Source organism: Nannobrachium achirus (assembly GCF_963921795.1).
Source record: "Nannobrachium achirus genome assembly, chromosome: 21".
NCBI lineage: Eukaryota > Metazoa > Chordata > Actinopteri > Myctophiformes > Myctophidae > Nannobrachium > Nannobrachium achirus.
The window spans coordinates 29,750,168-29,772,334 of NC_137828.1; the positions used below are offsets into that span (position 1 = coordinate 29,750,168).

Genomic DNA, 22,167 nt, shown 5'->3' on the forward strand with positions numbered 1-22,167 from the left:
CACTCAGATGGCACTCTTGTACCAAACAGTCCCTAATTAAAGAGCACTAGATTGATAGACACCACATGAACCAATGTAGCATAGACAACCACCAGTACAGCGCCAAAGTTAGGAACCACTGATGTAGTGAATGATAGAGTCAGAGTGATGCTGTGAGCAGCTGTTAGAATTCCTGGAATAGATGGGAAAATCAAGGGGGAGGCGGGGGAATGGAAGTGCAGAAGGAGAGTTCTCTGACCTAAGCTGTTTCCGCCACATGACTGAAGGATTCGCCGTGCTCTTTGCTTAGCGTCCTCTGGAAACCTGTTGTCTTCGAGAAGATCAGGGTAGGAGCACAGAGCTAAGACCTGAGATCCAGAACAAGAATATCACACACACACACACACACACACACACACACACACACACACACACACACACACACACACACACACACACACACACACACACACACACACACACACACACACAGCTCATGCAAGTAATAATAACATGCCACATTGCAGCTTTATTAAGCATAAACTCTAATATGGATTTAATTGCACTGTGTGACGTGAAAGGAAACTGCGTACCAACCTGTCTGAGAAATGTGATAGGCTTCTGGCCCATAGCGTGAGCGTCACCAATGTTTGCCTTGATGACTTCCGTGAAAGGCTTCTTGACTCCCTGGAGAAGGAGGCAGGGATAGAGTGAAAATGAGAGAGAGAGAGAGAGAGAGAGAGAGAGAGAGAGAGAGAATCACAGAGAGACAGAGAAAATAAGGTTATGTAATCTCCAAACTGCTCAGTGATGGTGTTTATTGCAGAAAAAAAGCATGTGTGTGAAGATTGGATTCGTGCCAGTACAAGAAAAGAGAGAGCGACGCACAAGTCAGGACACAGCTGCTTCCATCTGAAATGGCTTAAACTGTCAGACTTGAGGCAAAAACAAACACACACACAAAAGTATGTTTGCACTTTGCACACACTTGTGTTTCCCGTTTACATCTAATCTCACTTTCAGTGTCTTCCTTGCTTTCATCTCTGCCTACTCATAGAAAGAAATTAAACACAATGAAATCAATAAAAACACTATTTGTACCAGTAAGACTCCCTAATCGGGAGATAAGCGACCGTAGGTGGCTTATCTCCACAAATAGGGCAAAAATTTGTTTTTCCAAAATCTTCCTGATCCATGTTGATGACATGAGTGTAGACATGCTGTGTAGTGATATTCGTGATTTTAGGGCAAAAACTGTAGGAGCAGTGTCCAAAAATGTGTTTTAAAAATCGGCCTGAAGGTGGCGCTAGAATAGGGCCATGTGAGAAATGAGGGGTGGGGTCTCCGCGTTGCCTTGGCGGACGAATAGGTACCGGCCCCGGCTCTCCCGGACGCTCCTAGCCCGAGTTATGGCATTTTATGTGCGCTGCAGTGGCAGGGGGTCCGCCACTGGGGGCGCCACCACTTTTGCATCCGTTCTGGAGCACCAGGAGTCGGTGGTCCCCGGGAATTCCCCGTGAGCAGCCCCGTTGGGGTGGTCATTTGGTCATTTTTGCACATTTGGTCATTTTTTACATCTGGGGGTCCCCCAGGGACCTGGGGGTCCCTGGGGCTCCGGGGGTCCTTGGAGGTTGTAGTTTGGCAGGCAAGGAGTGTGTGTGTAAAATCTGGCATGGATCGGGTCAACGGGTGCGGAGATATAAGCAGGGAAAAAGTGTGACGTGTGACGTGTGAGCACATTTGGTCATTTTTTACATCTGGGGGTCCCCCAGGGACCTGGGGGTCCCTGGGGCTCCGGGGGTCCTTTGAGGTTGTAGTTTGGCAGTCAAGGAGTGTGTGTGCAAAATTTGGCATGGATGGGGGCAACGGTTGTGGAGATATGAGCAGGGCAAAAGTGTGACGGACTCACTCACAGACAGACAGCCTGTGGAGGTTTTGGTAGTAAATGCGACCTACGGTCGCAATTATTGTGTCTACTGATTTTTATTATATTTTATTGTTATGCATGTTGTGTCTTGCTTTCCGTAAAATGTCACTGATTTACTCTTTTCAATAAAAAGATTTGTAAAAAAACAAAACAATAAATAAAATGAATAAATAAATACAATCGCATAGTTTTCAACAGCAATTATACTACTTCCATCGGTGTGCACTCTGGCCTTCCAGTGTTTTGTCCTTGGTTCAACTGTGAGTCTAAGCATGTCTTGGTCAACTATGATGTGGTTGTGGTTTCTTTTACAGTAGGTCTTATTTCATAACTTAGTGTAGGTCTGTATTGTCGGGCCGAACATACCCATCTAGAACATAACGTACAAGTGAAGTAACATGCAGAATCGTCCTGGTCAGGCAGAAACCCTGTATCTCCATATTTCAACCTTTTATGTCTTTTCATAAATGAATGCCCTATTTAGTTGGAAAGTGTGTCGCGCAAAAGTAGCAGAAATGGTCAATCTACAAGCTCAAAACATGTTTGCATTGCGACACGTTGGGGGCTTGTTTTTTTTTTTTAAGTCAAAGTGAACGTGATAAAGTGTGTCTGTGGGGTTTATAAATATGTAACAAAAGAAAAGTATCAACAAGAGCTTGTGACTAAGTAATAACTACACTGGATCCGTTGGAACACAGGGTATTTCCTGAAAAGTAACAGTTTTGGACATACAAGGTTTCCACCCGACAGCAACGATAAGCATGTCCAAGGCTGAATGACTTGCTCCTCTGGTTGTTACAGCTGGACAGGCCAGCTGCCCAGTCTGAAACCTACTCTTACCAGAGAGCTTCTTTAAAGTTAAACTAAGTTATCGTAAGCAATACTAGAGGTGAAATAAGCGAGACACAGAGGTAGATTAAGACAGAGAGAGGGTGAGAAACAGAGACAGACAGAAGAATACTGGAGAGTATTACGTACTAAGCAAAGAGTACAAACTTCACATCGGCTAATCTGTGAGCCAGGTTCCAAAAGAAACCCTTATGGCTGAAGAGTCGCGAAGACCACAGAAATTCCTCCAACTCTCAAGTGTTATTACTTTAGGAGTTTCATGGGGGAACTGTTGCCACACTCGCCAATTGCAATCAAACATTGTTTTCCATCAGTGGAAATGCAACCACAATCCAGGAATCTGCAGCTGTGGTGATAGAAATAAAATATTTGAAAAGATCCAATGAAACCATGTCTGATTGTCCTACTGTAGGACAAAGCCATTACCATATGCCACATACATAAGGAGGCTCTTTGAACTTTGCAACTTAAAGGGATATTCCACTTTCAAAAAAACTTTTGGTCATTGTATGGTCTAATCAGGCTTGTATGAACACCCTGAACAGTTTTTAATTTGCTTCATTCAGTATTTAGATACGGTATTTGATGTAAATGTTACCAGCTCCAACACGCCCAGGCCCTCTCCACATACACACCCATTGTAACTTCAAACTCCATTTTAACCATGATAGATTCATTAAAAACACACATTATTTTTTCTGGTGACTCATTTTACCTTCCTAATACGTGAGCAGACCGTGTTTTTTCAATAACCTTTTTCTTTTATTTTTAATAATTCTTTGGGAAAATGGAAAACATTAAATACAATAATATTTTATTGAAAATAAATGAAAAAAGTTATTGAAAAAACACGGTCTGCTCACGTATTAGGAGGGTATTATGAGTCACCAGAAAAAATAATGGGTGTTTTTGATGAATCTATCATGGTTAAAATGGAGTTTGAAGTTACAATGGGTGTGTATGTGGAGAGGGCCTGGGCGTGTTGGAGCTGGTAACATTTACATCAAATACCGTATCTAAATACTGAATGAAGCAAATTAAAAACTGTTCAGGGTGTTCATACAAGCCTGATTAGACCATACAATGACCAAAAGTTTTTTTGAAAGTGGAATATCCCTTTAAACTGTTTTTGAGAGAAAGGACCAAAAACTAGCTCCCTCTTCCCTGTGTCAGTTATCCGGCAAACAGAGTACAGTGGTTCTTAAAACTAGTCCCTCAGGGGTCCCTCAGTCAGGGATCCTTGAGAGGGTTCCAGGGCTTCCCAGCTAAATGACTGACAGTGTAGTTAGTTAGGAACCAAATGGACCTTCAGTCCGTAACGTAAATCCATGCCAAACTGGGGGTCTTTGAAATTGAAACGAGCACAGGGTGAGCTTGGCACAGCAATGGAACAGGCAGTGACCACACATGAAGTGGGGGCAGGGTTTGTTTGAAAGTACCACAGCGAGGGACACAGACTCTTCTGTTTTCATGCAAGCAAAAGACGCATATGCTGTGTACTCCCCATAACCAATAAATGGTACTCCACACAGTAAGCAAATGGATGCTTTTCCTCTACCCAAAATTAAAACCAAATTCTTTTCAGGCACGTGTCATACTTAGGGCTGTCACAATTATTACATAATCGTCTAATCGTGATTATTTGACATAATCGTGATTATTTTTCATAATCGTCATAATCGTTTCCATGTCAAAAATAGTGGAAATAGCAGATCTACAAGCTCACAAGTTGTGAGCTTGTAGATCGGCTATTTCCACTATCAAAGTTATTTTTTAAGTAGTAAGTTGTCAAATATGTCAGTAATTTCTTTGTATATTTAGGTTATGTGTCATATCTACCATGTACAACTTCAAAGCCTAAAAGCCAAACAGAAATGTAATTATCAACGACAAAAACACAATTAAATCGTTAATCGCCAATTATTTGAGTGACAATTAATCGTCATGTAAAATGTCATATCGTGACAGCCCTAGTCATACTATACTGGTATCTGTGTCAACTATTAGTCTTTGTGGATTCATCTCACTGGCTCCTACAAGGTTTGGTTTGGAGCCTCTGGGTCTGCTGGCTGATAGACCAATCTCCTATATTCCTTATATTGGATTCAAAACGCAAATGTGACATTTGGTGGCTCGCATAGCCTCCATTCATTGGCTTCATTTTCTGTCATTATGTGGCCACTTTATACCTCACCACACATAACTGTGCACTCAACAACGATATTTCAACTGAAAATCTCTCGGAGCAACTGTGAGATTAGCTGTGGTGTCTATACGGCTTGCCTCCTACGGGCCACACCAAACCATAGTTTTCTTTTTCTTGTTTACATTTATATTTGTCAAGCAACGATGTGACAAAGTATAAATTGGCAACAAAGTATGGATTTGGCTTAAGGCGGCAGGAGTCATACGTTGCAGAGTGCCTGACACATCAAATGTGTTTTATTTATATTTTTTTAAAGATTTGTTTTGGGGCTTTTATGTAGACTGACAGGAAATGAGATGGGGAGTGACATGCAGCAAAGGTCGTCGGGATCGGGATTCGAACCCGCGACACGGTGTCAGGCATCAGAGCATCAGTGGTATGTTTCTATGTTTTATTTTCAGGTCAGATGGGGACGCCTCTGAAAATATTACTTTTTATGAGCCTTATCAGACAATGTTTAGACTTGTAGCCTGTGTTCCTCTGAAAGGTCATTTTTTATGTTTGTACTGCTGCAGCTGTCTGAGAGAGATACCGTAACTTCCATTATTGATTAACCCTTTAACTTTCCTATCCTCATATGTGCAAAGAAAAACAAGTTGATTTTTAGAGATCAGCCGAGTTAAGTGAAATTGTTCACTTTAATCCATGATTGGATTATATTGTATTGATGCCTAGCATTTACCATTGGGTAGCTATTAACTAATGTCAAGCGGGGAGACAGACTATAGCCAATCAGATATAAGGTCATTGGGGTGTGCACGTGGCTGAGCATACGGCAAGTGCATCGACCACAAGGTCACAGCATCCCGGGATCACCTCTGGGACCTTGCTTTACTGTTGCTCTTCCACGGCTATACGAGTGATTCTCAACTTGTGGGTTAGGACCCCCAGGGGGGTCCCCACATTATATTTGGGGGTCCCCAAGTGATTAACTTAATGTGCAGCAATGTTTTCTCACTCAACAGTAAACAAACCAACATAAAGTCTAAGTGTATAAGAGGGCATCTGCACTCTAAAGTGACAATTTAAGGACTTTTTAATACCTCTAAAGTGACAAATTAAACATTGGCCAAACTGTCAAATAATAGAGGTAGAAATTATTGTGAAAATAGCCGATCTACAACAGAGCATGTAGATCGGCTATTTTCACAATATAATTGTGTTAAACAAAATGGAATTGCCTCAACTCTTAGTTTGTCAGGGTGGGGGGGTCCCCAGTTAAAATATGATTATTTTGTGGGTCGTGGCCTGAAAAGGTTGAGAACCACTGGTCTATACTAAAAGTATATATACAAACATATTTAAAATATGTCATCAAAGGCCCAGAACATTCATAAAAAGGTGTTTTCAGTTACCCTTGCTGATTACATCTCTAGTCAGGTTCAAGCTAGGCTCGAGCTCGAGCTATGCTGACAATTCAGTGTCACAAAAACATATGAGCAATATTCATCTGGCCACTTTCCACAAATGAGTTACTCATACTTTAATGATCCATGTGATCCACACTGGATAATTTGCAGTCTGCATTTTGACTCATCCTGATTCCTAACTATCAGAAGCAGTGGGCCAGCTCAAGGTCTAAGGCCAGTGCCAGGCTCAAGGGCACTGGCAGGCATCTGTGCCAGGGGCGTCAATTGGGTATGGCAGGGGTATGCAGCTGCCATACCCTGGGTCCAGGGGGGGGAAATAAAAGTTACTTTTAAATATAAATTCATGAATGTCTCTTTGTCTACTCTGCTGGTTATTATGTTGTTAAATTACATTAAAATAACTACAAATGCTAAATTTAACAAAATTGTCACTTTAACAAGGTATTATAATTATATTCTCCACACTTTTATTCTCCTCATCTTGACAGAATGGTATATTCCCAGGTTCCGCAGGTCAGCTGCACAGGTGCAATGCATTATTGTTAATTGTGGCACGTTTACTAACATGCCAAGTTTAGCTGCACTTGAACAACCGAAAAAATAAAAATGAAATAGAATGTACTTCTTAAAAAATGTATCATGTCTGTTGCTAACATGACTGGTGTCGCGAAGGCGCATGTTGCCATACCTTAGCTTTTTCTGAACTGACGCCACTGATCTGTGCCTACATGCATATGCGCATGATGATGACCACAGAAGGAGCTCCCTTTGTCCCTACAGTGTTTATGTAATGTACGTATAGTACGCTCCAACATGCAAACAGTCCAGCAGGGTCAGTTTACTGTACCTGTATCTTGTGCGTATGTGGAGTCAGCATGTTCTTGCAGGACAACACGTCAGGCCAGCCAACTCTAAATGTGTGCACATACCATTTTAGAGTTCAGGCCCAAGTCAATATTTGCATTTCTGTGGGTATGTCGTTACATAAACCCCGGATAAAGAACTGCAGGGTCGTTGTTGTTTTGCATTAACGTTAGTTGTATTTGTACAAAAAAGGTCCTAGTCACCGATGCAACCACATCTCCCCGCCCCTCATTCACATCCTTGTTCTGATCCAACAAAGAGGTGTCTGTTTTCTGGGGGACAGAGCAGCCAGCCCTGTCCCCTGCCCTGCTTACTGGCCCTGTGTTGTCCTACTCAATTCAGCAGCAAGCAACGATTACATGACGCTAGGGTTGTCACGATACACGGTGTTATCGGTGCGCGAGCACTGAGTATGTTACCTACACATCGATAACACTGTTAAAAAAAAGAAAACTTCTCCGCTGCTCAGCTCTGCCCCGAGTGCAGCCGGCAGGCAGGCAGTGCAGTAGAGATGTGACAGTCACAAACGAATCGGCTCAATTGAACGTCTCTTTTAAATAAACGATGGGATCCGTATTTTGGTTTTAAACCCATGCTTCAACACATCAACAAGACGTTGTGTTATGTAAGCCTGTTAATATTATAAGTATGCGATGTGATAGTATTCACGTGGAGGGTGACTTATTAATATGCCTGCCTGGCTGCCTAGATATCTTGATCCTATGTAGAGAGGCCTTTTGATTGATAACTTTATGAACAGTTTGCAAAAAAAAAAGAAAAAAAAGAAAGAAAAAAAAAAGCACAGTAACACCATGATATATTATTACTAATAACTACTGGAAGTTTCGGTATTACCGATAATACCGGTGCTGACGCAGACTATATTTTCGGTGTTAAAAATGTGAAACCATGACAACCCTACATGACGCAAACCAACCAACCTGGACCCAGGACATCCTGTTCACCAGTCCACACATAAGACCTCCTAGCCTAACATAATCATGCTTGGTTTGTTGCTGTATGCACCCTAGACTGAGGCTATGTACACACATCACACACTTAACTGTTGCAGAAGAGATTGCTAGACTAACAACACATGGCTCCATCATCTGATAAAACGGAGACGCACACGTACACGCTTCACACAATGAGTCTTTGTTTTATTTGTCCGCCAAGTCTGTCATGGTCTATTTCTAAGGTCCGTGCAGGTCTGTCCAAGGCCGATTTATCTTGCAGCAGCAGTGCAGTCCCCTGTCATTCCTGATGACTGAGATAATGTTCAGAGGGCCAAGCACACACACAGATGCACACACGCACATACACACGCGTTTGTATCGCTTAAGTTTACTTGTGAGGACATCAACATTTTCTGCCAATTTGTTTTTTACATTTTTAATCCTAGCCCTAAAGCTGAAAATAACAGATCTGCAAGGGCACAATGCGCTGTGTTGTGAGCTTGCAGATAGGCTATTTTTGGATAAATAAGGCATCATTTCAATCCAACATCTAAACCATACCTTTAAATGCTCAAACCTAATCCCAACCTGAATCTTTTCCTAATTGTAATCCTAACACTCGTTTTATAACCATAAAACAACCAATTATCTTGGGAGGAACAGGAAAACGGTCCTCTAACAATGTCAATTTCTCAAATTCTACTACAGTTCTAGTGAGGATATCTGGCCCTCACAAGTATAGTGATACAAGCACACACATACACGAAATGTGCTGATCCCTCAGTAAACGTGTTGCAGTCACAGACCTGACAGGAAGCAGGCGAGCAGCCTCCTATAGCTGACAAGGCAAATGGAGCACCTCCAGGCCTAATAAGAGACTAAAGGGATCCACGTCACGTTCTGCACAGCAACACTGTCACCCTTATTGGATCAATTTTCACATTTTCAGAGTTAAATTAACACTCTGGAGTTTTGCTTGCGTGGGTTGTTTTCACGGGCAACATTTTGACCTCTGCATGATGCCAACAGACAGGATTTGCTATAAAAGTATACAAGGCACTGCCAACTGACTGCAAATAAGTCCTGTGACACTGTGTCATTGAACGCATATGTCTCTTCTGAGTACACACAGGAGGCTATTTTATGGTTCCACCTGGATGTTACGGAGATGTTTTCAAAAGGATTAAAATTTTCTTTTCTTCTTTTTGTCTTTCTGGCATAAATCTGTATAGCATTTCCTCATTAAACTTTTATCACAACGCCCCCATAAAGTAGATTCACGCTTACGGCAGCTCATTAAATTCTAAACGCTGAGAGAGAGAGGCACAGTTTGTCCTCCGTTTATTGTTATAGGAGGGAGTGAAAAACAGGTGCGACTACCAAGAATTTCAGGATCTTTCTGCAGAAAAGGGGCTGCTTAATGATCCCCTCCTACAAAGAAAGAGTCTGGACTCTGGCTCACTTCAATGGACTCGTCTCCACAGAGGGCCGGAGGGAGGGAGAGAGGAGGGAGCACACAAAAGAGGGAATGCTTCATCACTTACATAACAACCTCTCAACAATGTAGGCCTGCTATCTACTCTAGACTGGTTTCTCACTTTCCCAGGGCAGAAAATCTGTAGGCCTATGTACTCTGGACTGTTTCTACAGAGCAGAACATTCACCAGCACTCATGAAAATGTCCTTTTAGGTACTTTTTATTTTGATAGACACAGACAAGATTAAAATAATAATAATAAAAAGAACCTTAAAGCACTGGTTCTCAAAGAGGGGTCCGGGTCCCCCCCCAAGGGGTCCTTGAGGGGGTCCCCCAAGCTAAATGTTCATAGTTATGAACCATTTGGACACATGCAGGTTTGTAACTGACTGACTTAAAGGACATTTCCGTGAGTGCTGGACTGGTGATCTTCCACTTGAGCCGTGCACCCAGTAAAAGAGATTACTTGTTGAGACTCGAGTCGCATGCTTTTAAGTCATGGTCTCTACTCTCTTCTACAGAGACCTCAGGCTACAGCAGTGTGAGTAACATGCACACCAGCTATGCACTGTAGATTCTTGCCAGTTGATTACCCTGCAGGCACAGCCACAATGAAATCGTATTCGGTACACGACCGCTTGTCCCCTTACTTGATCTAATTTGTTTTTCAGGACACTTTGCCTGCCCCTCTGAAAGGAGGGTTATCCAAAGGTTGCATCACAGCTCTCCAATGAGACAGCGTGTGCATCTCAGCGTGTGCATCTCGTGCTTGGCTTGGCTCTAGGGGAAAACATGGTGGATATAATCGATCGGTGGTGCTGACTGTGCAGCCTTGCGGAGGCACCCGAGCCATCCCTGCAATGCTTGTGCGTTCCCTAACTGAACATAAATGATGCATTGTCTGCACCTCGCCATCAATCACTTATGCACGTTTTATTCAAGACAAGTAACTGTCAAGGATTGTATTGTATGTCCAAAAAAAGAAAAACGAAATAAACATATTGTTTAAAAAAAAAAAAAAAGTAACTGTCAAGGCAAGTTCAGTCACCAAGTGTACGCCCATGTTTTGGCGTTACGTCATGCATTTAACTATTTAACATGTGGCATGCAAGATATACATGTGGCATGAGAAGATAGTAAACCAACCCGAGTAAACAACAAATCAGCATGTAGCCTACTATTTGTCAACCACACACAGATTGGGGGAACCACTTAACCACAAAAAAATATATAATCTAATAATATATATATAATTTACTTTTTTGTTGTTGTTGCAATCTACAACGCAAGCTCACACTCACAGTATGAACTCTTTATCATGACATGTAAGTGGGGTTGTTTATTTCAAAGGAGCAACCCATGTGCATGGCTGCATGCCCATCATTTTGTGTCATGTCATGCATTGGTCGTCCAGCATGTGGCATGCAAGATAGCAGACCAGCCTTATGCCTACTGTCAACAGCTGACTCAAACAACTCAGCAGGTTGTAGGCTACTTTTTTTAGTCCGCCAAGCGGCATTGTCCATCTCACACCCACAGATCGGATGATGACAAATTAAAGAGTTTTATACTTGGTTGCGCGCTGTCTCACAACAAAATAATTATGGTAAATTACATCGAGAAAAAAAAAAAAAAAAAACACGTGCAATTATGGGTGACAAATAATGTGGATGAGAAGGTTGTATTCTAGGGATGCTACGGATCCGATCTTCAGATCGGATATCGCCCCGATATCAGCCAAAAAACGTAATCGGATCGCAGCGAAAATGCCCAATCATTAATATGTGCATTTATTTAATTTATTGTAATTGTTATTTATATATCATATTTCATATATCGGCCTAAATATATCAAACATTTGCTATATCAGTTATCGGTAGGCTATCTGTGTCGGATCGGTATCGATTCTGCCATATCGGTAATCGGAAAGTGAAAAATCTAGATCGGAGCATCTCGACTGTTCAACCAAGTAATTATGGTAAACTAACAAAAACACGTGCAATTATGGGTGACAGTTGTGGATGAGCAGGTTGGATTCACAGACCAGACATTGTGTTTTCCTTTTTTTTAATACCTCTTTCAGTTCCTTTTCCAGTTGCACAGCCCGCTGCACGATGGGACCACGGACCGCATACTCCACCCGCTTGACGTTGGGGTTCATGTTGTCAACTGTCAGCACCCTCCCGCGTTGCGGGGAGACTCCATTCACTCCAGAAGACGAGGACATACTTCCTTTCAAGACGTGGCCGCTTTCTGCAGCCGCTCCACGATAGACTGACTGACTGTAATAGTAATAATAATATCTGAAATATTTGAGTCAGGCATTTATTCCTGTCGCCAAAAGTCACACAGCAATGCACATATGACAACAAGTTCAAGTAGGCGAGTGCTCTCTTATCTTCTTTCTTACCCGTTCAGTAAACTGCTACTAGTTCCCAGGGTGCTGCTGTGTGTACAGCGTGTCTCCAGAAGTTTGTGTCACCAGAGCAGTCAGTGTGGCCACAGGCACAGAGTCTCTCCTCACTCACTGCTCAGAACGCGTCGTTACCCAACTTTGAAACTCCCCCGACACATTGACAAACAAGTTACCACGCCTTCAGTGCTTGGTCACTATGTCACTACTTGGGGGAACTGCCTCGATTTCTCCTGTACCGCGTCAGTTGACAGCGTGGTTACTTTCCAAGGACACGTCGCCAGCTGGTTGCAATCCATGCGCGCATTCTGCTTTGATGATGTTACATACACATTGGTGACCTATCGAATTCTATGACAGCAGAAATCGCTGCGGGGAACACAACTGTAGACAACTGTAAGTCTGTAACTGTAGAAGGCTGAAGGCGCATGGCATGATAGCGAAAGGCAACTGCAATCTCCCAATCATACGTAGAAGGCTACTGTCTACTACTAGGCCTACTACTACTAAGGTAGTATTATTAATACATCTCTTGGGCAAAATGTGTACTGCTTTTAGTAGCCTACTAAGGAAAATGTATTAATTTAAATCTTCACTTAAGTTAGGCCTATATATTTTCCTTACCTGACCTGAGTGTCACTGTCACCATTTTTAGTACAGTGCAACCTGAAACAACATCAATCAACAACAACATGTTGCCAGGTTACTTTTTCATATTTAGCTTAGCAAACTGTGAAATCATGAATTTGTTATTTCTACATGTAAAGCCTCAACAATGTTCTGTAAAATGCTGACCATGAAAGGTCTGAAAAATATTATTATTATTATATTACATTAACATAATACACAATAATCACGCTACTCTGGATGGAATTCTTATGTCACCAAATCAATAAAAAAACATGGCACTTTTGACTTGGGCTCAGCTGTTGATGTGTGATTATGAATTAGCTACTCATGTGCCCAAACAGTCTAAAACCGTTCTGTGACTTGACTGTACAGCCTAGCTGGACACCATATTTTCCTCCCCTCGAACTGGTATTGTAACACTATACCAGCCAAAGTTGTTACACAAGGGTCATGGCCATGGCCCACTTCCAGAAGATATGCCACTCGTGCCACCACAACCTACAGTAGCCAACCTAGCTTCCAAGAAGCATAAGCAGCATGCATTCATATATAGGGTTTGTAGAAGGGGCTGGGAGGGGGTGGTTTTCTGGATCCGGACTCAAATATTCTTTACGTTTTAAATTAAATTAAACTTTGTGGTTGGCATCGAATAGACACAAGGGCAGCAATGTGCACTTTTACTGTCACTCTTTAAAATGGGAGTAAATGTGTTGTGACAACAACGTGCGTGCCGTGTAATTACTGTGGGTCCTCTCATAACTGTGGAAACCCCATCATCATCACCATATCCTGTTGTCCCTTTTTAACACACACACACACACACACACACACACACACACACACACACACACACAGTCACACACACACACACACACACACACACACACACACACACACACACACACACACACACACACGCGCTCAAAACATACAAGTGTTACTGTATCTGTACAAGTGGAGTAATAAATACCACTTCCACTATCAGTTGCATACATCCAGTATGCATGAAATTGGTATCACAACCTGAAAATGTATTTTCTGTTTACTAAAGAGGTGGAGAGATGGGGAGTCCCCCGTTACTGAACACTGTAGTCTATGATTTCAGTCAGAATATAGAGCTGTTTAACAAAAATACCACTTACAGCACCTTGAAGGAGCTATAGTGAACTTTTTCTTGAAAAACGGATGCTAAAATAAAAATAATGTTTCGAAAATATTTTATAAACAAATAAGCTTCATATATGTGTTTCTATTCAAAAATGACCACAAAAAGTGTAAAATAATGATAAAATAATAATTTTGGCCATTGTCAGACCGACACTTTGTTTACATTCTAGTCTATAGACTAGGATGTAAACAAAGTGCCGGCCCTACAATGAAAAAGTTGACTATAGCTCCTTTAATATTCTGAAAGGAAGCAGAGTTAAATCCTATGAAATAAGTGCAAGTGATTCTCTCTCTCTCTCTCTCTCTCTCTCTCTCTCTCTCTCTCTCTCTCTCTCTCTCTCTCTCTCTCTCTCTCTCTCTCTCTCTGATGACAGAGTTTAGTGTCAGATCCCACTAACAACATCCGCTCACTGTCCTGCTTGCCTTGTCAACAAAGTAAAATCTTCAGTGTTCATTTAAGTCAGAGAGTGCGCACTCTCAGAGTTACACTCAAGATTTGACTAGACTGGGTTGTTAAATGGAGAAGTGAGAATTAAGAAAGGAATCTATTTTGAACTCGGCCACCTGTCAGTGTAAGTACACAGAGGACCGATCATGGACCGAGAGTGAGGGAAGTGGGCTGTATTTCAAAACAAATCTGTTCCAAGGTGCCTCCGTAACATATACTTACATTTGTAGGCTATATTCATATTCTGCCGACTTAGGCAGAATCCATATAGACTCAGAGTCAGTTCTCACAGAGACATTAAGTAATCGCGTGATGTCTTGGACAGAGTCCGGAGAAGACATTTGATCCCATCTCAAACGGGGTACAAACATGTGATGCCTCCCGTGACGTTACACAGTGTGCACAAGGGGGAGGGCCATCACACCACACCACACCACATCGTCAAGGTCGTTTAAATCACAGACTAATATCTAGTGGTGTAAAGTATTTTTTCTCAAGTAGCCTACTGTACTATAATTTTGAGGTACTTACCTTTGGTAATTAAGTATATTTTGATGCCAATACTTTTGTACTTTTAAGTAAATCTTTGAATACAGGACTTTTACTTAACATACGTTTAAGTATTTCAACATTGTGGTATTGCTACTTTTACTTAGGTAGAAAATGTACTTCTTCCATCACTGGTAACAGACAGCCTTTCAAAAGAACTTAAACATATAAAGTCAGGTGAATTCAAAGAGGCACAAACCTCTTGTCTAGACTTTAGCTCAATTTGAATACATAAGCCTTCTAAGACAAGTGTTTCCATGGCCACATCCAATATATCCTGGAATGGCACAAAACAGGAAAGAAATATTTCAACTTTTTTTTTTACCTTATTCCCCCATGCATCATGCACACCTGACAACTAAGGTTTTTTTCTATTTTCTTTTTTTTTTGAGCGGTGGTCACAACGCTCCTATACGTGGCCGTGTGTGTGGGTATGTCTGTCTGTCTGTCTGTCTGTCTGTATGTAGCCTACAGTACCTTTTTTGACCACACATGTTAAGGGAGGGGCGCTGTTGTTCAGGCCAGACCACACACACACACACACACACACACACACACACACACACACACACACACACACACTCACACACGGATGGATGATGGATGGATACCAGTGGCGGCCTGAGTGACATGCATTTTATTATTAATATTTTGTTTAATATTGTTTTAATATTTTTTATTATATATATATACAGGTATATATATATTTGTTTTGCTGTTGCGCAGCCTCCACGACCACCGCTCAGTTCACACGGGTGTGATTTTTTTTTAAATAAGGGAGATTCTGATTTGTGTTGGACTGGTTGACATAATTGACCCTTGTTTCCCTGCCACACCACAATAGAATTAACAAAAAACAAAGGAGGCACTAACAATATCTATGGCTCTCCACGCCACAGGAATTTGGTCCTTGCACCTAATGAACTTGATGAAATTTCAAGTCGTAGTTGAAGAAGGTTTTAATGGATTTGGATTGCATTTTTATAGCGCCTTTCTAAGCACTCAAAGCGCTTTACAATGTTCCATTCATTCATACTGTACATTGGACAGTGGTGGAAAAAGTAGTAATATAGAAATACTCTGTTACAAGTAAAAGTCCAGAATTCAAAATGTACTTGAGTAAAAGTATGAAAGTATTGGCATCAAACTATACTTACCAAAAGTAAAAGTGCAAAATGTTTGAAAATAGCAGATCTACATGCGACGTGTTGTGAGCTTGTAGATCGGCTATTTTCAAATGGCTGAGGTATACAATAGGGCTAAAGTAGTTTATGCATGTTTTGTAAAGTTTTCAAATTAAGTGGAGTAAAAGTACAATATTTGGATACAAGATGTAGTGGACTAGAAGTAAAAAAGTAAAGTACAAATGCCTCAAAATTACTAAGTTACTTTACACCAATGACATTGGGAGGTGAAGCGGCAAACAGTCAATTTGGGAAATTAGGTTGTTTCCTGCATGGGAGAAATAGGGAGATTGCAGGAGATTTTATTTGTTTACTTTTTACACGTTAACATTCTAGAAAGAGAAAGGCTGTTCTAGGGAGGCTGTTAGCTTGAAATCCCTCCCAATTAGGCCATCGGCAGGTGAACCTTCAAGCTATCCTGAGCTAGCACAGCAGCCCACCTCTGACATGCAGTGTGAGATGACAGAAATGATACCTGTCAGTGAGCACCGAAATGAGGTTAAAAAATCGAACCTCTGTTCGAAGTGGAGCTGTGTGTGTGTGTGTGTGTGTGTGTGTGTGTGTGTGTGTGTGTGTGTGTGTGTGACTCAACAGCACCTCTCTGGTCACCCAGGATCATGTGTACCGATTTTTGTGACATTTGAAGAAAATATGTAGGAAAAGGAGCAAAAAGTGTTTTGGAGAAAATTCAAGATGGCGGAAAATCTATCCTGGCGCAAATGGGCGTGGCCTATATGGGGAGATGCGTCTTGACCCAAGGAATCCAGGGAAAAAAGAATTTAAATTTTCCGATCTACGGTTCAAGAGTTACGGGGCAAAACGTAAAGTGGGCCGTTATAGCGCCACCATGAGGCCGAGTGATGTAATTATTTTTCGATTCATTCTTAAAATCATTATGAATCTCCTCTCGGAGGTTTGAAACTGTAGCTCCTATGGTTTACGAGAGAAAAACACTTGAAAGTGATTTCTTGCATTGTCCCATTATAAGTCAATGGGGACAATTAAGCGTCGTTTTTTGCCGATTACGTCGGCATGGTAAGGCGGATCGGAACGAAAGGTAATAGAACACCATTCCCGGCCGAGCCGCACATTTTGATGTATATATTGCGCGAGTGGCGTAAATGGTGCGGCACTAGTTACGCGCCGAAGTTTAGGCTACATACAGACACGGACGGAGACAGACAGACAGACAGACCCACACACACGGCCACGTATAGGGAGCTTGTGTTCCACACAGCTCCAAAAAAAAAGGTAGAATCTCCCTTTAGTAAGAGAGAGGTTGGGTGGGATGGCAAGGCACTGAAGGCAGGGATGTTTGCTGTGAGCAATTCTGAGGAAATACTGACACACCAAGACAAACATACAGTCCACAGTTCAGCAAATACAGCAGGTTGTAAATGATCATCAGGCTCATGTTTTCGTTCCCTCTCTCCCTCCCTCAGAGAATTCCTGAATTATAGAAGGATTTACAGACACCCTTGATGTGCTTATTGTACAGTTAGGATTGTATACATAACAGTTACACCCATAAAATGTTCACCTCCAGATGCACACATGCATCCAAAAACAGAAACAAGCACAGGTGATTTTCTGGATAGACTGCCAAGATGCTTGGAAAGTGTAATGTGCAAAGTTAGGGTTTACCCACAAGGGGTAGACATTCCCAACATCAGTTGGTGTATTTTTCTTCCATGTTCATGTGCAATCAATTTCTGTTCCCCAAATCCTTTTGAGAAACCACCTTCCCCCCTATTTTACATAATTAATTGTTTATGATATATTTTTTGAAAATATTTGCAGATGCTTCAGATTCATGCTGAGGTGATACAAAATCTACAACAGTCATTTTACTCCTCTGAGACACTATTAGCAGCACCATAGTGGCTCAAACTTGAATTGTTTTCTAGTGAAGCCACTTCCCTTCATGCATTCTCTGTAGAATACTTCAGCCACATTTGGGCAGCTGTGCACTCTAGAAAAATGAAAGAAAAAGGAAAACAGAAACGGGTGTGAAAAACTGTTGAAAGACAGTTGAGCAACTTGTCTTTCTGTACAGTCAGACAGAAAAAAGTGTTACTTGTGTGGCCTGAATCCTGTGAAGTGTGAACGTAGCCTGTCAAAAATAGAATATGTTGTTTTTTTATCCTTACATTTATTTAATTCAATGATTCGCTGTTTAAAGTAAAAACGGAAATCCTATTTAACCCATTGAACCCCAGCATGTTCTGGAAGGAACATTAGCCAAAAATAGCTTTTCAGCTTGTAGAATTTATCCTGTAAAAAATAGCTTGTAGGTTATTTTTGTTGAAGAGATTTGTTGTAGATGGACAAAAGTGGTCCAAAACAGTTGTACTTGTAACTCAGGTCTGTTTCATTGAGACTAGAGTGTTTAAAAGTGATAAACCCACACATTCTTATGCTGGGCTGGACTGGGACATATCATTCGGCCCCGATATCTCTTGGCCCAGACTGGCCCACCACAACCGCCTCGAAACACACAAAGATCTACAAGCCCACAACAGCGTTGCTGCCCAGACGCTTTGTGGGCTTGTAACAGCTGTTATATGTTTGGGTGGGTGGGACTCCTGTGCCACAGTAGCCTGTGATTGGGTTCTAGGCCGGTATTCAGATGATAGACAAGCCAGTGGGCCAATCATGTGATGTCTCTCTGCTCTGTGGACCGGTGCTACTGAAGGACTGGCCCTCTCCACTTATAATCGGGGGATATCTTAAAAAGTCCTGGAATAAATTCCTTACCAAAACATTTCTTCACCAATGTGTTTGTAAAGGTGTCTAGTAACACATCTCACAAAGATGAGTCATCACTTTTCACAGCAGTATGGGGGTCCATTTCTAGCCCAAGGAATGTTTTTGGTGCAAAACAAATGCTTGCAATGGATTCAGAATAATTAAAAACACCTAGTTAGACCCCTCACATCCCACTTAAAGCATATTTTTTGGGAGTGATTTTTTTCCCCTATAGTATAGTGTATAGTGAGTGAATGAGACCCAGAATTACCCTAGCTGTCAAAGATTTTCCTAGGGAAACTGAATTTCAGTCTTTGTGAGATGTGTTACTAGACACCTTTACAAACACATTGGTGAAGATTTTTTTTGGTAAGGAATTTATTCCAGGATTTGACACTATTTTCTAAAGATATCCCCCGATTATTAGTTGCCAGCCCGACCAAAAATTACTGTAAGACCCCAAAAAGGGGGTGGAGGTTATTTATTTACCTCACACACATGACATGTCACAAGCTCACTACTGATCTTAATACCACAATCTTTCCAAAAAATAGCCAGAGTACAAGTAATAAGTTATAATATCACACTTTAAGACCAGGTAATATAACATCATTTTACATTACAAAAAAAAGAAAGAAACAAGAATCAATACAAAAATCATGAACACAAAACATGACAAACATTTTTCATTTCTTTTGTACAGACATCAAATACAAATCACAAACAGTCAAAATGTGGAATGTGACGGGAAGGAAAAGGAGTGCATCATCATCAGTGTGTCAGTTGGGAATCCATATGGAGTTCATTTCTGATTTATGTTTAGCTGCACACTTAAAGTGTCTCACAACACATGCATTAAACTTGTAAATCTATGTTCAGTGCATGCACGATGCACAACCAAGTAAAGATCAGGGGATAAAGCCCTTTGCACACGAACAGTTGCGTTTTTTCCGTTTGCGGCATGAATAAAACGCATTGGATTTGGTGTGCAAGGCTGTGCGGAATCGGCGCTGCGGATCCAAAAAGGAGTCATAAAAGGAGTGATGAGTTTTTTAGCGCATGCGACAAGACGCACGAATCGAACTCGGTTCGATCGAGAAAAAAACGCACGGCGGCAGCCACTCGTCGCACGGCTAATTCGGAGCCGGTGTGCATGAGGTCATAGAGAATCATTGTTTTCTTTAAAAAAAATTATATTGTCCGTTTTATCCGTGCGGTTAAACGCGCCTGTGTGCAAAGGGCTTAATTTGAACTTTGTCGCATGATGACCCTGATCGAACTCCATCATTTGAAAATACATTTCTTTCATTTTTGTCGAAAGGTTCAAGCGATGAAGTATAGATCACTGGTTCTCAATGTCAGGTCTGGGGACCACCAGGGGGTCCAAAACAAACCCTTACAGGTCTGCAACTCAGAGGGGGGTACAACTAGAACAGGTCTGCAACTCAGAGGGGGGTACAACTAGAACAGGTCTGCAACTCAGAGGGGGGTACAACTAGAACAGGTCTGCAACTCAGAGGGGGGTACAACTAGAACAGGTCTGCAACTCAGAGGGGGGTACAACTAGAACAGGTCCATTTGGTTCTATTCCTACGCTATCCCAGTTAAATGAACAGTGAGAATTGTACTGAGTAAATTGGGGTTCCCAAAGATTAACCCATTTAGGCCTAGAATTAGAAGGATTCAAAAGACACTTATAGAATCGCGTCAAAATTCTAATTTTCACGATTTTTCAAAAATGGCAGATCTACAAGCTTGCAGCGCGGCACTCGGTGCCGCGCTGTGAGCTTGTATATCTGCTATTTTTCAATAGTTAAAGCATAAAATAATGATACACAAAATGTGTACCCGTTCTAAATGGGTTAAAGAATGGCTCCATTTATTACGGACCTGTAAGGGTTTGTTTTGGACGGGACCCCCGGCTTGTACATTGAGAAACATTGGTATAGATTAAGACCGAGGGCCATTTCAGACAGCCAGGGTGCAATTTAGCAGCTGGGGGCATCTTTTTGTAATATGTTCTCTGCCTTTTGCTGACTCCTCACCCTCATATGTGGAACTTTGTGCAAATTCTGCCAGACCTAAGGCACCAATACTTGACAAGCTTGTCATTATGTCTACTTGGTTTGACAGAGACATGTACGTATAACGTTGTGAATCTTTGATAACATTCTGTCACACTTGAAATGTTATGTGCCGTAGGTTACCAGAAACGCCAACCTTCGGCAGACCAGGTAAATCATTTGATTCACAAATAAGGAAATAAACATATCAAAAGAAATGCCAACAGAGCTTATCGAGACGGTTTGAACACTGAACAAACATTTCAATATAGAATCTGTCAAAAATCATTTAGAGATGAACCCTTCATTTCTAAGTTGCACCATTAGCTATCAAAATGTAGACTTTTCTTAGTCCCGAATCAGTTCATTATTTAAACGAACAAAATCAAAACTAAATCCAACTACATTTAATATCAGGCAGCTCAAGCAAGTTAAAGCTACTACTTTATATCTGTGTGTAAATGTGATGCAAATGCAGGCCAACTAGAAATTGAAACTATCATCTCTCAGGAACCTCTCAACCACCCAACCCATTTCTGTAATAAATACGATAAATACATTAAGATCAGGTACCTTTTGTATCAGCCATTTACAAAAATAACCAACCTTAATCTCTGCTTTAATTAACTTCATTTTCTGGACCTTGAGTTTACAGTGTATATACACATCCCTCTAATTACATTCAGTCAATCATAAACTGCAACCTCGTTCATTTGGTCTGATTGTCAACTCAAAAAAGAAAAAAAAAGCCAAACAACTTGACTCTTGACACTTAAAATGAAAATGATGCCAATGCCAGTGAAAATGATCATCAAAATGGTCAAAGAACAAACTTAATATTTTCTGAAATGCAGCACAGGCCAAACTTTCAGTAGCATGTGATAAGAAATGTGGCAATTCTCTCAAAGAGAAATGAAACGCAAAATAATTAAGAAAAGCGTGTCGTTTTCTAAATTGTTTTGCCACTTTAGAGCAGTGGTTCTCAAAGTGGAGTCCGGAGACCCCCAGAGGTCCTTGAAGGGGTTCCAGGGGGTCCCCAGCAAAATATGTTATTTTAGCATTAAATACAGTTTAACCACCTTAACCTTATGTACATTGGCTAATTGAAAATAGCTGATATACTACAAGCTTACAACATATTGCCACATGACACGTTGTGAGCATTGTACATTGTAGCTTGTACATTTTTGGAATGTGGAATATTTTTGAACCATTTTAAGAACACAAGTCTTGTATGGAGGTACCTGGCACAACATATTTTCAGATGGGGGTCCATGGCCAAATACATATTAATTTAGGGGTCCTTGAAATGAAAAAAAGTTTGAGGATCACTGCAT

The 22,167-nt window shown here is 41.3% G+C and overlaps 1 protein-coding gene across 1 annotated transcript in view; it reads right to left on the bottom strand.

Annotated features, from left to right (window-relative positions):
• LOC308307166 (alanine aminotransferase 2-like) overlaps positions 1–12,193 on the bottom strand; it is a 28,832-nt gene extending 16,639 nt beyond the window's left edge. Inside the window, exons 1-4 of the mRNA XM_080752337.1 lie at positions 12,039–12,193; positions 11,703–11,910; positions 577–666; positions 239–347 (exon numbers count right to left, since the gene is read on the bottom strand). Of these exons, the coding sequence (XP_080608463.1) occupies positions 239–347; positions 577–666; positions 11,703–11,855 (352 nt within the window). The 5' untranslated portion in view covers positions 11,856–11,910; positions 12,039–12,193. The remainder of the gene's footprint in view (positions 1–238; positions 348–576; positions 667–11,702; positions 11,911–12,038) is intronic.
• Positions 12,194–22,167: the final 9,974 nt, after the last annotated feature.